The sequence below is a fragment of the Octopus bimaculoides genome, chromosome 10 (assembly GCF_001194135.2).
Source record: "Octopus bimaculoides isolate UCB-OBI-ISO-001 chromosome 10, ASM119413v2, whole genome shotgun sequence".
Taxonomy (NCBI): Eukaryota; Metazoa; Mollusca; class Cephalopoda; order Octopoda; family Octopodidae; genus Octopus; species Octopus bimaculoides.
Window position 1 is genome coordinate 70,709,539 of NC_068990.1, and position 17,518 is coordinate 70,727,056.

The 17,518-nt window shown below is 35.6% G+C and overlaps 1 protein-coding gene across 10 annotated transcripts in view; it reads right to left on the reverse strand.

The window, feature by feature from the left end:
- The window catches only part of LOC106882425 (oxysterol-binding protein-related protein 6), a 280,467-nt gene that overhangs the window by 17,865 nt on the left and 245,084 nt on the right, over positions 1 to 17,518 (reverse strand). For all 10 annotated transcript variants that reach the window (XM_052971289.1, XM_052971288.1, XM_052971285.1 and 7 more), the window contains 3 exons: positions 16,830 to 16,949; positions 7,963 to 8,076; positions 701 to 770 (listed from right to left, as the gene is read on the reverse strand). In XM_052971289.1, the coding sequence (XP_052827249.1) occupies positions 701 to 770; positions 7,963 to 8,076; positions 16,830 to 16,949 (304 nt within the window). The remainder of the gene's footprint in view (positions 1 to 700; positions 771 to 7,962; positions 8,077 to 16,829; positions 16,950 to 17,518) is intronic.

Sequence of the window (17,518 nt, forward strand, 5' to 3'; positions counted from 1 at the left end):
AATAAACAGGCGCAGGAGTGGCTGTGTGGTAAGTAGCTTGCTTACCAACCACATGGTTCCAGGTTCAGTCCCACTGCATGGCACCTCGGGCAAGTATCTTCTACTATAGCTTCGGGCCGACCAAAGCCTTGTGAGTGGATTTGGTAGATGGAAACTGAAAGAAGCCCGTCGTATATATGTATATGTATATGTACATATATGTGTATGTGTGTTTGTCTCCCCAACATTGCTTGACAACCGATGCTGGTGTGTTTACGTCCCCGTAACTTAGCAATTCGGCAAAAGAGACCGATAGAATAAGTACTAAGCTTACAAAGAATAAGTCCTGGGGTCAATTTGCTTGACTAAAGGCAGTGCTCCAGCATGGCCGTAGTCAAATGACTGAAACAAGTAAAAGTAAAAGAGAGTAAACACTATTCTTAATAAAGACACCAGTAACTAAGATAAATGTCTTGAAGAGGTGGTTCATGTTCCAGGTAATTGTCCAGGTTTGAGTCAACAATCTGTTTAATCTAATTAGAGATAAAATAAGAAGAATCACTAAATAAAGGAATCAATTTGTTTCCAACGTTCTTTAGGTATCTCTGGATATAATTAAATGAATATTATGCTCCAATGTATCTATCCTTATACCTGCTTTATATAAAGTGTACTCACAATTACAATTATTTGACATAGTTTAAAATCCAAGCATACTTACTACTAATTTTGCTGTTGTAATCAGTTTCATTGCCTTCATCAGAGATCTCACTAGAAGGTTCATCAGAGGCCTGTAAGAAATAAATTAGAAAATATCAACAGTTGGCTTTTAACCTCCACCCACCAACATGTTAAGTATTCTTATAACATTTTGCTACCACCTAGAGCAGACAAGAATAGTAATTAAAGCTTCTTACTAATTAAACTGTCAGCCAAGTATTACTAGTAAAGAGAGCTTTCCTGTAAGATTTTAGTCTGTTTGGGATAAATCACTAAATGTGATTCAAATGGAGAAGAGATATCAGAGGAAAGAAATTTAGTACAGAGCAAGTGTCAGCTATGACACGGAAACTGGTTTTGCAAGTAAACCCACTCGGTTTCAAGCTAATACCAGGCCAAGCAACAACAGCCGGCATACAAAACAAATTGTTGGAAATGATAGTAATGCAGTGAGAGAGGGAGAGAGGGGGGGGGCTACAGTGCTACAGCATAAACTTAAATAGACTTCCAAGTGATGAACATTGTTTTGGTGTGAATACAAGTCAAAGTTTTATCAATGAAAGGAATGTGTTACATAAATAGAATCAGAAATAATTGTATTCTAACAGCAATGAATCTCTTCATAAGGTAACGACCAAAATTGGTTAAGTTTATAACAGATTAGAGAAATTTATGTAATTTGGTAATTTGCAACCATAAAATAAAAAAATTTAACATTGATATTAACTAAATACATATAATGGCTTCATTTTTTAAATTTCTTTGGAAATTTCTGCTTTATAAATTTGATTGTTTAATATCTGTTGTTTCTATGTTAGCTTGGCTTGGATAGATTCACTCTGAAATAAAATTTGAACAGTTAATTTACAGGTGACTAACATTGAAACTATTATCAGAATACCATTAATAAGTACACAGTATTAACAGTTATGATTGAACCTTTTAAAACGTTAGATTTATCTCCTAATTAAGTAAGGAGGTAGTAGTGTTACAAAGCATTATTATTATTAGTAATAGTAATTAGTAAGAGTAGAAAACGTAATCAAAGAGTAAAAGATTAAAATCAAATCTTACAGTCATTTATACTCTTGCTACATAGGTAAAAGTACAAATACATTTGTGAAGTTTAGCTGTTTACAGGTGAATAACTGACAAATGTCCTTTTGTTGTGACTGGTCACAGAGTAGGAGTGGCAGTTATTTTCAGCTAGGAAGCTTGAAGTAGAGTTATTTATGACTTACTGAGAGGATCTCCAAGAAATAACTGTAGCAAAAAGTATGTTTGAAATTATAATTTAAAGTTAATTAATAGAAACTTTTCACCTCTCATTAGATATTTTTATTTTATAACAACATTATTACTGCTTTAAAAATTTAAAAAAAGAACTAAATTTTTATCATTTTCACCTGTATCGTATTTAGTTTCATGGCATTTGTATGCTGGAGGGGTTATAACTTCTCAGTAAATTGAGATACCTGTCTGATATCATTTCACCTGCCATGTTTATGCACTTAGTTACATTTGTCTTTTGTCATACAATGGCTGAGATTTTGTGTCTAATGGTTAAAAAAAATTATTAATATTTTTGTATTTATCTTTTATCTTTTACTTGTTTCAGTCATTAGACTGTGGCCATGTTGGGGCACTGCCTTGATGAATCTTTAATCAATGAATTGACCCCAATACTTAAATTGGATCTATTTTAAAACGGGGGTCACAGTTTTCATTAATGTTTTACGTAGTGTTTTTGGTACCGAAAGACTTTCAAACTTCGTATACTTATCTATTTTGTGTTATAGAACAGAAAAATATTTTTGTATTCAAATTTATTTCATGTAAAAAATTGTCTTATTTCGATAATTTCAACCAATCACTGACAAGTATTCAGTTGTTTACATTTACTTCTTTGGATGATTAAGCGGTGTAAAGCGTATTTAATCTCCATAACTTCTGACATTTTTTTTGCTTCGTTTTATTTGCTTTTTTCATTTTAAATTTGCTTTTTTCATTTTCTTTTTTTTTTCTTCGTTTTATTTGCTTTTTTCTTTTTAAATTTGCTGTTTTACCCTAACCCTAACCCTAGGGTTAGGGTTAGGGTTAGCCTATAATAGAAAGGTTTATTAGCTACTGCCAATATGCTTCAGCCATTTTTTGACAAGGAAATAATAATTTTATCACCGTAGAATTGTTTCAGAATCGTTTGTTTATGTAGTCGGCACGGCTGAATGGACGTCAGTGATTGGTTGAAATTACAGAAATACGACAACTTTAACATGGAATAACTTAGGGATTTCTTTTTTTTTTAAGAAGACTAAGAGAAAAAGATGTTTTATATGTCACATTCTACCAGTGTTCCAAGTTTCAAAGTGTTTCGTTAAGAAAATACTGTGGCCCCCGTTTTAAAATAGATCCCTTAAATTTTTTGCTAAGCCTGGTACTTATTCTATTGGTCTCTTATTGCTGAACTGCTAAGTTATGAGGACATGAACACACCAATACCAGTTGTCAAACAGTAGGTGAGATAAACACAGACACAAAAACGCACACACAATGGGCTTCTTTCAGTTTCTGGCAACCAAAGCCACTCACAAGGATTTGGCCAGCCTGAAACTATAGTAGGAGACACTTGCCCAAGGTGCCACACAGTGGGACTGAACCTAGAACCATGTGGTTAAGTAGCAAGCTTCTTACCACACAGCCACACCTGCACTTGTAAAATTCTGTTTAATATCCATAATATTTAGAGTGCTTCAATGATATTCAGCTTAGAAACAAGACAAGCTTGGCTAGATTGAGAAATTTAATTCATAAATGCATAATTTCCAATTTGTCCCTACTGCATGACACTTCGGGCAAGGTTCTTTTTAATGTGGTGTTAGTTTAACTAATACCTTGTGAACGGAATCTGACAGATGGAAACTGTGCACACCACATTCATGTGTGTGTGTGTGTGTGTGTGTTGAGTCTTGTCAATAAATATAGGTGAAGAATGTGATGTCTGGTAAGGAAACTGGAAAACAGGTGCTCTTTAAATGAAGTCTGTTAGTTTATTTGTTCTGTAACAAGGCTTCTACCTAGTTTTCAACCCTCTCACCATCTCAGATTCCCAGTGTAAAAGCATGGCCTGACTATAGTTCTCAGCTTTGAGAAATGAATTGTATCGTCATAAAAGGTATGAACACCTACATGAACATGTTTTGACCAATCAGTATTGGCTGCTTTGTACTCAATAAGGTAGCATAGTTCCCACCTAATAGTTTTGCCAAAAGTTCTAAAAGCTTTGCTAAAAGTTTCAAAAAGCTGAGATGTTGAATGCCAAGACAAAATGACCTCAGGCATTACACAAAATTTGGTCACTTAGTTCCGTGATAGGCATTCTCACTTTTTCTACTTGTTTTACTTATAATAATTATGAACAATTATCATATAATTAGCTAGAATATTATTTCTATTTTACACATTGAAAACTTTAAATTATTATATACATGATGACTTGTATGTTTTTTAATTCAATTAATTAAATATATATACATACATATATATATATATATATATATATATATATATATATATATATATATATATATATATATATATATAAAGGTGCAGGAGTGGCTGTGTGGTAAGTAGCTTGCTTACCAACCACATGGTTCCGGGTTCATTCCCACTGCGTGGCACCTTGGGCAAGTGTCTTCTACTATAGCCTCGGGCCGACCAAAGCCTTGTGAGTGGATTTGGTAGACGGAAACTGAAAGAAGCCCATCGTATATATGTATATATATATATATGTATGTGCGTGTATATGTTTGTGTGTCTGTGTTTGTCCCTCCAACATCGCTTGACAACCGATGCTGCTGTGTTTACGTCCCCGTAACTTAGTGGTTCAGCAAAAGACCTGATAGAATAAGTACTAGGCTTCCAAAGAATAAGTCCTGGGGTCGATTTGCTCAACTAAAGGCGGTGCTCCAGCATGGCCGCAGTCAAATGACTGAAACAAGTAAAAGAGTAAAAGAGAGTATATATATATAATTATTCAAAGTAGAAAAGAAATAGAAACATTATTATCAGTGTGATAATCCTCACTTTAACGAGTAGCCAACCAGCCCACCTACTATTGTGTATTACCAATGATGATATGATGACCACCACTAAAATTCTAAAACCTTTTAGACAATTTCCTGCAACCATTTGCCATTGGAAATACAGTTCATGGGAGAACTGTAATGCTATTGTTCACGAACTGTAATTTAAAATTACAGCCAAATATCCTAATGAATAAGCAAAAAAATGCAATCAGTCAATTGGTTCTGACCTAATCAATCATTATATCAACCATTTAATAGTCAGGTATCCCTATCTAGAATTGATCTATCATTTGAATCATTGATTCATTTAGGCTGATAATTGATAATGAATAAAACAATCATTAATGTGTTTAAAGGTATGAGTAGGAATTAAAACCATCAAATATACCTAAAAATGATAGACATATAATCTCAATATCTTTATATATATATATCGTCATTGGCATTTAATATGTTTTTTTTTTTAATAGGATCCAATGAGTCAGAGGACTGCAGTGTGTTCCAGGTGCTTGTTATGGTACTTCACATATACACACACTCACTTGCATGCATACATGCAACCTTACTGTATTCACAATTAACAAGCAGATAAAGTTCTAGATTACTACATTTTAAAAAGCTTTTATTTTTATGACTAACTTATCAAATTTTGGTGATAATTTGTTTTTCTATTGTAGAGAATTATCATTCTACAGATTCTGTGTTTTTGAAGGTGCTCAAACAGTGCTAGAGAAGGTGGACAACAATCCCTCTATTGGGATTCACTAAAGCTGATTGGTAACTCAACAAAGAATTTTGATCTAGCATTTGTTCACCAAGAGAATGCTTCTGACAGAGTTCCAAATTGTAGTCAGGCAAGCACTAAGAAAGCTAGGAGTGGATGAAAGGCTTGTGTGAGCCAGGCTAGCTGTGTACAGAGATGCTGTTAGCAAAGTGAGAGCTAGCTATGAGTTTGACCAGGAATTTAGTATTCAAACAGGTGTCTGTTAGGACTCCTGTTTTAATCCCTCCTATTCATCATTGATAGGTATTCGGGAGATAACAGTGGAAACTTCTGTATGATGAAGACCTAATTCTCATAACTGAGTGTGTGGAAGAATTAAAAGAGAAATTTCAAACATGGAAGCAAAGCACAAAATCACAGGACCTTAAAATAAAGACAAAAGTTTTTGACAGCAAGAGAGAAGAATGCATTCTGATGCTATCTTGGAAGTGATCCTGCTCAATATGCAGAATAGGTATGTCCATGTATTGGGTTGTCCAGAAAGTTCATGCCGATTTTTAAAGGAGAGAAAAAGGTTAATAAAAACTTGCCATTACATTTTTAATCAACCAAATATGAACCATTTTGTTGCACAATGCGTCTCCATCTTTCCTTTAACTTGAAAATACCCTCTTCCCAGAATTGAGGTGGTTTCATGGCAAAGAATTCATCAAGATATCTTTTTATGTCATCCAAGAAATTGAAATTTTTACCATTAAGACTATTCTGCAGAGACCTGAATAAGTGGAAATCCGAAGGAGCAATATCTGGTGAATATGGAGGGTGGGGTAACACATCCCAGCCGAGCTGCAGCAATTTTTGTCTGGTTCCCAAAGAAATGTGTGATCTTGCATTATCATGTTGGAAAACAACACTCTTCCTGTTGGCCAATTCTGGATGTTTCTCTTGAATTGCTGCTTTTAACTCATCCAGTTGTGTGCAGTAGTTCTCAGAATTAATTGTCTAGTTACTTGGGAGAAGCTCATAGTACAGAATTCCTTTCCAATCCCACCAGACACAAAACAAGACTTTTTTATGGTGAAGACCCACTTTTGGAGTAGCTAAGGGTGGCTCATGTCGCTTACTCCAGGATCACTTTTTCTGAACATTTCGGTAGATAATCCATTTCTCATCACCTGTCACAATTTGCTTTAAAAAAGGCACGTTTTCATTCCGTTTATAAAGCGAATCACAGATGGAAATGCGGTCCAAAAGGTTCTTCTCACTCAACTCATGTGGTACCCAAACATCGTAGCGATTTGTGCACCCAAGCTTTACCAGGTGCTCATAAATGACGGATTTTGATAGGTTGAGGCTTTCTGCCAATTCTCGGGTTGTGCAATGTGGGATATTCTCAATTAATGACTTGATTTGGACATCATCTATATTGGATGGTCTGCCTGATCACTCTTTATCAATAAGACTACAATCTCCAGCTCAGAACCTTGCGAACCACTTCCCTACAGTTCTTTCGGATAAAGAAACATCACCATAAACTGCACATATTTTTTTGGTTGATTGTGAGGCATTTTTCCCTTTACGGAAAAAGAAAAGCATCAAGTGCCGAAAATGAACTTTCTTATCTTCTATTTTAAAGGGTTACAGAATTAACACAAGTTATAGGAACAAAAACCTTCTTCCACGAAGATAGCTTAAACTGTGCTCTAAATGGAGGTGTAGTCAAATCGTACTTTATGAACTCAAACATGTTCTAAAATAAGTCGAAAGGTAAGCTACTTTAAATCGGCATGAACTTTCCGGACAACCTAATAAATTATGGGTGCACAAAAGGAACAGCAGGATCACAAGCAAACTAATAGACAAGGACTTTGAGTGTAGAAGATGCATAAGACTAGCTAGTGATGTAAGAGTACCCATAAAATTAATTTCTCCAGATGTTTGTAATGCTCCTCAGAAGTAGGTGATTATTTTTGTTACCTAGGAGACTAAATCAGCAGTGAAGGTGGGTATTTTGAAACCATTTTAGCCAAAAGAAGAGAGTGGAAAAAGTTCTCAAAGTTGAGAGCAGATTTTATCATGTTTGCATATGTAATGGATGTTGCATCATATCAAAAAATGGACAGAGGCGTATTCTGTTGGATGTGTAATGTTAGTGAGCATGAACAATGGAGAACAAATGAACTGGGAGAAACTGAAAAAAAAAAAACTGGATGTAATTGAAATCAGTTGTAGTGTACAAGAGAGGAAACTCTGCTGGGATGGACATGTGATCATACAGAGGATGAGTGTTGGGCAAAGAAATACCAAGTGATCAAGGAACTCACAGAAGACGAAGACACAGGAAGGAGTAATGAAGGTAAATCCAATAAGGTTAAACTACACAGAATCATGACCAGTAAAATAATGTATCGTTGTCATCAGTTTAATAAAAAGAAAGTTAAAAAGCCAACTTACTTCAGATGTAGTGTCACTTTGGGATTCCAGTGCTTCAGGAGCATCGTAATATTCTGACATTGAGCAGCTTTCAGCTGAGAAAGATTGTGTAAGCGTATTGTGTTCAGTGCCCTCCTAACAGAAACAGAAAAAGAAAACAAATTAGCTGCAAATAATATGTAATGTTAGTAAAAAATACATATTGTTTCAAATCAAGAGAATAAGTAGGTTACACTTTACAATTTCAAATATTTGCGAATTACCTCTGAAAATAGACTACATACATATATATAAGTGTATATAGAGTTTTAATGGCTTCTTATCCATGCATGGAAAGCATTTTTATTGTGCTAATGCTTACCCAAATAAATTTGCACTTCATGTTTGAAACTCTGATGATACTATAGTGTAATACACAAGCACACAACTATGAGAACATTGCATCTTGTAGCAGAAACAGTTGAAAGCTCATGAACTTCCTGACATAATATCTCATTGCCTTGTCATTTTAATTTCTTTTACACACACACATAATATTAAGTATGTTATAGAAAGTATGGGCAATTTACAGAGCGCTCAGAGAGAGCCAACACAAAAAAATACAGAGTAGAGGAAATTGAAAACGCAAATCATAGGCGATCAAACAGATTCCTGAATGCATAAATGAAGATATTCAATCAATGTAATTGAATCATATATATTTATACACATCAACATAAATCCTGCATGTACAGGCATAAAGGTTCTGCAAGGGTATAAAGAATAAAACCAAACATACATAAAAATAGAGAAAAAATATAAAAACATAAAAATACGTATAAAATTACATAAAAATAAAGATTACATGTAAAGAGTTATACATGATAAATATAGGAAGTGCAAAATAAATGAGAGGTTGATAAATATAAGAGTAAAAATGTCAACCTTCAAAATGGCAAACGATCTAAATCATCTAAAAATTCCTTATACATCTAGGATATAAGATAGAAATGACACAAGATATCAAGGTTAAGAAAATAAAATAAAATAGGATGCGAAGATAGGAGGGTGTTCCATCTATGGCTGTTTCAGGGGTACATTACCAATCAGGATTAAAAATTAAATACTCCATATATGCAATGTCTCCATCAGGAAGATGATGTTCTCCTTGGTGGTTGCCATCATACTTCTTTTTATATTACCCATAAAGGGCTACATAGAGATGCTTTACAGTACAAAAGACAATACAAAACAAAATCGGGGAACTAAAAATTAAGAAAAGGAAATCGAGCAAAGAAGAAAAAAATAAAAGAAGTGAATGAAATTTTGAAAGAATGATAAAAATGAAGTGCAATGCCCACTCAACCACCGAAGTCAAGTGGTTAAATTTATACATGATTTTTGACAGTCTTTCCTCTTTTTTTTCCATTTTTTGAAAAGAAAAAAGTTCACATTTTCATCATCTTTTTTTTCTCTATACTGTTCATATCTCTATTCTTCTTAGTTCCTCATATTCCACTACAGACGGCAGAGCGTCACACAACCATATCCTGTCAATCATACTCACAAATCCACGGAATGTATCCATAAATCCATCATACCTTTCATCCTTCACCAGAATTCCTCTATAATCTCCATCAATTCTCTCTGAGCAGCCTCACCCTCATCACTTTGTTTTTTTTCTTTTCCACCCCCACACTCCCTTTGTAGATTATCAGGAATCCCTTATAATTACATTCTTCTTGTGTTGGTTTTTTTTCTACTGCTTGTGTATATTTAGGTTTAGGTTGTTCTCCATCTTTTTGTGGCTTCCTCTCAGTTTCTGTTGCTGGTCCCTGTGAATGTTCTCCTGTTTTAGCCTTCTTTCTTCTATTGGGGCTGACAAATCCATCACTCCCCACCTACCACTTTCATTCTGTCTTCCTCAGTCTTGTCTTTCTCCTTTGCTTCACTAACACCCTCTACATTGCTTTTGTCTTTCCTTGTTTCAGTTCTCTCTTCCATCTCCCTTTCCTGTTCCCTTTCCTCTACTTTCCCACTTTGAGCATGTTTGAGCTTGGGGCGCTGTGTCCTCATATGACCCCTCACTCCACATATATAACATTTGGGTCAATGTCCCTCCACAACAACCTTCAGCGTACTTTTCTCTGCAATATCAATCTGGTAGGGGATTCCTTCTATATCTTCAAATGTTGACTTTATTCCTTATATGTTTAATTTTACCCCTATTTATAGAAGCTATTATTGTTCCTAAATTAGGCATTGCTGAGTACAAAAATTTTACAGTAGATTTATTACAAATGGCATAATATTTGTGATGCTATGGGAAGTAAGATTGTAGGATTTAAAAAAAACAATCTAGGTAGATTCTTAATCCTAAGTGAGAAAGGAGGGACAAACCAAATAACCTCCTTAAATTATATAATGGTAATATGTTAAATAAGTTTTCAGACGTGATCCCCTTGTGTAGCCATAAATTTCACTCTACATTTCTAACAACCTATCAAAATTAGATCCACTAAGTAATTGATTTAGAACAATGTTTGTAGTTATAATTACAATTCCCTAGTATTTGGATTCTTCCACTCATAGCAAACATATAATCGTTTGAGCTGTAAAACATTTTGTTAGGAACTCTTGATTCTGCTTTATTAGTTCAGCACCTGCCATTTTTTGTTGTGAGTTGTAATTTATTCTGATATTGCTTGTTTTGTTTTGAAAGCTTTGTTGACACCTTGTTTTAATTGTTATACTGCCTTGCAGCAATTGTTAAATTTATTGTTGGTTTCACTGCTTAAAGACTGTTCATTACTTCTTGGAAGTATTTGTTTTTCATTCCCCCGTTGTGGGGGGGGGGGGAACAGTTAATTTTAAAAAACATGTTGTGTGGCAATAAGCTGATTGAAAATGTTGAAAATATTATGTTGGAAACAGAAGACATTTCAAGTGCAACAGAAGGTTCACCAATGATTTTTCAGGAAGAATTCCCAAGTCTCCCATCTGGGACTCCAAAAACACAAAGTATTGTATCAAAAAGAATCACAGACATACCAAGTCTACAAAAAGAAGATAACAAGAAAAAAGGTTTGCGTCAGCAGCTGAGAATCGAACCCAACAACTCACAACAGAAAAAGAAGAGCTACAAAAGGAAGGAAACAGTAAAAGTGGAACCCCCAGAAAAATTGCTACACGAAGAAAAAAGAAAAACTTTAATTTTCAAAACGTATAACCTAAAAAGTAGAAAAATTGATAGAATGTCAGAAGAGACGATTGAAAATTGTTTAAAACAAATATGGACTGACATAGAATACATCACACGTGGAAAAAAGTTCGGCACAATAGAAGTGCGAATGGTGAACAAAGAAAAGGCACAGCACCATCCAGTGGAAACACTAAAAACTTAAGACGTGGCACTCATCCCCAATGTATATGGGAAGGAGAATATCGAAAACAAGAATTGGAAGAATCCCACCGGAGGTGGACCCCATGTAACTATGAACCTGGAGGAGAAAATCATGCTCCTCCAGGTGTTGGTTACCGACAAAATGACCTGGTACAGCCAGACAATAAATATGATCATGCAAGTGCAACCACAAACACTGGAAGAAATTCCAGAGAAAATTGAGATAGTGGATGAGTCCCTCATAGTATTTGTGGAGGGAAGAAAGCCAACGTGTTTCCAGCGTGCGAAACTTGGGCACATCCGCACCGAATGTAAAGAAGGAGAAGAAAAGAGGAGGAGGAAGAAGAAGAGGAGAAGAAAGAGAACCAAGCAGGGAACAAAAGGAAAATACATCCAACTGTGCCAGCCAGAGCTGGTCTGAGAGACAAGAGGCCGAAGAAGACAGCAAAAAGAGAGAAAGAAGAGAGTGGATTAGTAGCCTTCAACACAGAGGATACATAAGAGAACTAAGAATGAAGAAAACAGCTAAACGAGTGGATGAACAATCGGACAATTACAAAAATTACGACATTTATGATATAGATCTAAAAAGCCACACAATCCTGAAAAATAAATTCAAGAAGACTGTGGGAACAATGAGGAAGGACTTTCATTCTTCTATTTTTAATGACTCAATGATTCCAATCCCGCGAGCAAAAAAAAAAGAAGTGGTGGAGTCTCCCCCTCCACCTGATACAACGGAATAATTTAAAGATCAAAGGTAAGATATTATGGCTATTCGCATTGGTTGTGTAAATGTACGTGGCCTGATGTTGAGCTCGAAGCAAGGGCACTTCCTAAATGACATCAAGTCGTGGGATTTGGATGTAATTGTTGCTACAGAAGCCTGGTTGAAAGGACCAAGATATTTTCTCCCTCTGCTGAACAGCTACGAGAAATACGTTTCCCCATGTCGGGCGACAGGTGGAGGCAGGATGTTGGTCCTATTAAAAACAAACTGGGTTTCAGAGAAAAGGTTGATTTTTGCTGATCCAGAAGGTAGGCTGGTCATTTTGGGCTTGACTTTCAGTTGTGGCAAGACAATCAGGTTGGTTGCTATTTAGGCACCCAATATTTCTGGTCATGAAGACGTATGGCTCAGTGGTTAGAGTATCGAGCTTACGATCATGAGGTTGTGAGTTTGATTCCTGGACTGGGCTGCGTGTTGTGTTCTTGAGCAAGACACTTTATTTCACATTGCTCCAGTTAACTCAGCCATAGAAATGAGTTGCGACGTCACTGGTGCCAAGCCATACTAGCCTTTGCTTTTCCCTTGTATAATATCAGTGGCATGGAGAGGGGAAGCTGGTATGCATGGGCGACTGCTGGCCTTCCATAAATAAACTTGCCTGGACTTGTGCCTCGGAGGGTAACTTTCTAGGTGCAATCCCATGGTCATTCATGACCAAAGGGGTCTCCTCCATTTTTGGTCAAAAAAGTGAATATTTTTGTGACCTACAGAAGTTTCTAGTCACAATGCATTCTTTAGTTTTGCTAGGAGACTTTAACACAATCTGCGATGCATGCATGGATTATGTTGGCTCGACACTGGGATCTGCTAAGTCATTGTCAGCTAGCAGATCCATATAGGCTGGAACACCTGGATGCTTTGTTGTGGACATGGTCAAACAGCGACGGGTCGTCCAGATCATATATAGATAGGATTCTAATTAGAAAAGTAGACAAAAGCATAGTGAAGTGTCCACAGTTTTATCCAATCAGCAACAGTGACTACAAGATGGTTACCTGTATGCTGAACTTAGATAAGGTACATAGAAAGGGATTTGGCTACTGGAAATTCAATACGTCCCTATTGGTGATTAAGGAGTACAGAAAGTGGATTAAGATGATAATTCAAAGGGTATTAATAGATGCCATCATTAATAATAAATGGTGATACGCCCTAAAACGATTCATAAAATATGAGTCTATTAGATATAGTATAGGTTTAGTGGATAAGGAACATAAGAAAGAAAAGGGTCTAGTTAAGAACATAGAGGAAGCCATGCGGACCAGGTGAGGGTGAAGAAACTGGAATTAAACCAGAAGATACGGCACGGTGGAGGTGAGGTTTGCCACCAAAGAAGAGGCAGCCTCACATTCCACCACCATTCTGAAGTTGAACAAGGTAGCGCTGCTGCCCACGTATAGGGGAAAGTGCAGTGTTCGAATCAAAGTAGCGAGAGAGCCACCCAAAATTAAGACCGAGTGGTTGGTGGCAGCTATTCTGGTTGGCACTGAAGACAATCTGGACCTGGGACCGACAGGAGAGACAAATATGTTGAACTGGTGGGGATTCAGTGTCAAGATGTGGCTTTTTTGCCACATTTGAAGGCATAGAAACAATCCCCTACCAGATTGATATTGCAGAGGAAAGTACACTGAAAGTTGTTGTGGAGCTACATCAGCCCAATTGTTATATATGTGGAGTGAGGAGTCATATGAAGACACAGTACCCCAAGTTTGAACATACTCAGAGTGAGAAAGTAGAGGAAAGGGAACAGGAAATGGAGAAGGAAGAGAGAACTGAAACAGAGAAAGACAAAAGCTATGTTGAGTGCATCAGTGATGCAAAAGAGAAAGAAAAGATTGAGGAAGACAGAATGAAAGCGGCAAAGGAGGGGAGTGACGGATTTGTCAGCCCCAAAAGAAGAAAGAAAGCTGAAACAAGAAAACATTTACAGGGATCAGCAACAGAAACCGAGAAGAAGCCACAAAAAGGTAAGGAACAACCTAAACCTAAACATACACAAGCAGTGGACAAAAAAAAAAAAACAACAGAAGAAGAATGTAACTATAAGGGATTCCTGATAATTCATGAAAAGAGTATGGAGGTAGAAAAAAGAATAGCAAAGTGGAAAGGACTGGTGAGGCTACACAGAGAAAAATTTGACAGAGATTATAGAGGAATTCTGGTGAAGGATGGAAGGTATGATGGATTTATGGATACATTCCGTGGATTGGTGAGTATGATTGACAGGATATGGTTGCGTGACACTCTGCCGTCTGTAGTGGAATATGAGGAACTAAGAAGAATAAAGATATGAACAGTATAGAGAAAAAAAAGATGATGAAAATGTGAACTTTTTTCTTTTCAAAAAATGGAAAAAAAAGAGGAAAGACTGTCAAAAATCATGTATAAATTTAACCACTTGACTTCGGTGGTTGAGTGAGCATTGCACTTCATTTTTATCATTCTTTCAAAATTTCATTCACTTCTTTTATTTTTTTCTTCTTTGCTCGATTTCCTTTTCGTAATTTTTAGTTCCCCGATTTTGTTTTGTATTGTCTTTTGTACTGTAAAGCATCTCTATGTAGCCCTTTATGGGTAATATAAAAAGAAGTATGATGGCAACCACCAAGGAGAACATCATCTTCCTGATGGAGACATTGCATATATGGAGTATTTAATTTTTAATCCTGATCGGTAATGTACCCCTGAAACAGCCATAGATGGAACACCCTCCTATCTTCGCATCCTATTTTATTTTATTTTCTTAACCTTGATATCTTGCGTCATTTCTATCTTATATTCTAGATGTATAAGGAATTTTTAGATGATTTAGATCGTTTGCCATTTTGAAGGTTGACATTTTTACTCTTATATTTATCAACCTCTCATTTATTTTGCACTTCCTATATTTATCACGTATAACTCTTTACATGTAATCTTTATTTATATGTATTATTATGCTTTTATATTTCTTCTATATTTTTTTGTATGTTTGGTTTTATTTTTTATACCCTTGGACTGAGGACTGGCAAACCAGATGGCTGCACCAGGCTCCAATCTTATCTGGCAGAGTTTCTACAGCTGGATGCCTTTCCTAATGCCAACCACTCCGAGAGTGTAGTGGGTGCTTTTACGTACCACCAGCGCGAGGGCTAGTCAGGCGGTACTGGCAATGGCCATGCTCAAAATGGTGTTTTTTACGTGCCACTTGCACAGGAGCCAGTTCAGCAGCACTGGCAATGACCTCGCTTGAATGTTTTTCACGTGCCAGTAAGGCAACGCTGGTAACGATCATGCTTAAATGGTGCTATTTAAATGGCACAGAAGCCAGACAGCTGCTCTGGCAATGATCACGCTCAGATGGTGCTCTTAGCGCTCCACTGGTACAGGTGCCAGTCATCGAATTTGGGTCAATCATGATTGTATATATATATATATATATATATATATATATATATATAGCAAATGAAAGACAGAAGATGGAATATAAGAGAATTTCTTATTAATCATGACAATTGTTTCAACACATCTAGCATAGATTCCTCTTGGATGGGACACTCAACAACTGGTTCAGGAGCATCCGGTGGTGCAGATGTATCTCATCAGGTGATAAATAAATACTACTCGTTAAAGTAACTGTTCCGCAATGTAACTTTCTGTTTTGTAGAGAGGAAAGCAGCCAGATGGAGGAAATATCTTCATTTATACAGAAGATCAAAAATAAAATCACACATGACAAAAAGAGAAATGAACACACAATCCTGTGAGAAAAGTATTAAAAATAACCATTAACAAATATGGATGCATAAACGGGCAAGCTGCATGGCACAAGTACACTTGCTCATACAAGCATCTGCAAAAATGTGAGCATATGCACACGTGAGGTTTGGTGCACTCTTGGTCACAAAGCGAGTCATTTATCAACTTGGTGTTTATAAAAATGAAGAACTTAAAAGTAAACTTAAGTCATTCATACCTTAAAGTAAATTAAGTTAACGGTTACTCAAAATTCATTCTCACTGCATTGTGCGAAAGTACATTTATATGTGTGTAGGCATCTTGAGAGTCATTCAGAAATTCTATTAATTGTCTTCTCGTTAGTCCACAGAATAGTTTGAGCTCATTATTTGTTCAATTTTGAAACAGCATTCATTCACCATACATTATGCTTAAATAATTCCTTCCTCTCGAACAACACCTACCTCTAGCCTACTATTCTATATATCAGATCCTGATAAGGATCTGGTATTGAAATAGGGTAAAATGTAAGAGAGAACATAAATCACAATACTAGAAATCTACAAGAAGTAGATTTAGAAAATTTGTGTGATAAATTGATGAGAACAGTATCATATGAAGTAACAATATTTAATTATATCTTATGAAGTACAGCAATGGGCTGTACCTACAAATTTCCCTCCTCTGTTAAATATTTCTGCAAAACAAATATAATAGCAATAGTGACATTCTAGAATAGATACAGCCAAACATGTTTAAAATTTGAGAAGAGCAATAATAAATAATAGAAATTGCAGTTCAGTTTATGACTATATTTCCTATTACAAATGTATTTCATTTTTTTAGCAACTGTATAGTTTGACAGGAAGCCACAGAGCCTTATGAGATATTCAACCATTTAACAAAGGTAACAGCATCAATAAAATGATGCCATTGGTTTTGGAACATTTACAACTCAAACCCTTGTAAAATACAAAATAGAGAAAGTTTTCTTACTTTATCTGCTGGGGACGGTAAAGGTGAATTAGAAACCATTCCAGTATTATAGTCAGGAACTGAAGAATCAGTATGAATACGAGATAACCGTGCCCGAAGATCAGCATTTTGTCGAAGTAACTACAATTGAGAGAAAAGACTGAACATTTAAAAAACATTCTCATAAGGTAAAAATATTTGAAAATAATTACCATAATAATTATTTTCAATGTTGTTACAAAGATAAAAAAGGAAAAAGTTTATATCTTCTTTATCTTTTTTTAAGAATATTTCTATGTGAGATGGACTGGAGTTTTACCCCAATGAACAACATAAAAATACATTAGTATTGAATATTCTTTTAGATGATAGTAAAAAGAATTTTTAACTAAAACTTTCAAAACTAGATGACATAAATAAATAAATGTACAGAGGGAAATTCAAACGCATTTGGTTTTACAGTGCAATTAGGTTCCATGAAGATTTTGCATACATATATGAATCCATATATTTTTCTCTTGCTAACCTACAATATATTAGTATTCCAGCAAATGAGGTTAGCTCTCTCTCTCTCAACACACAGCCACACCTGCGACTTACCACACAGACACACCAAATATATATGTACATCATATAAATATGCTACTTTACCTTTGGTATTCAAGTACTATTTTTAGTGCTTACTCTTGTATATATATATATATATATAT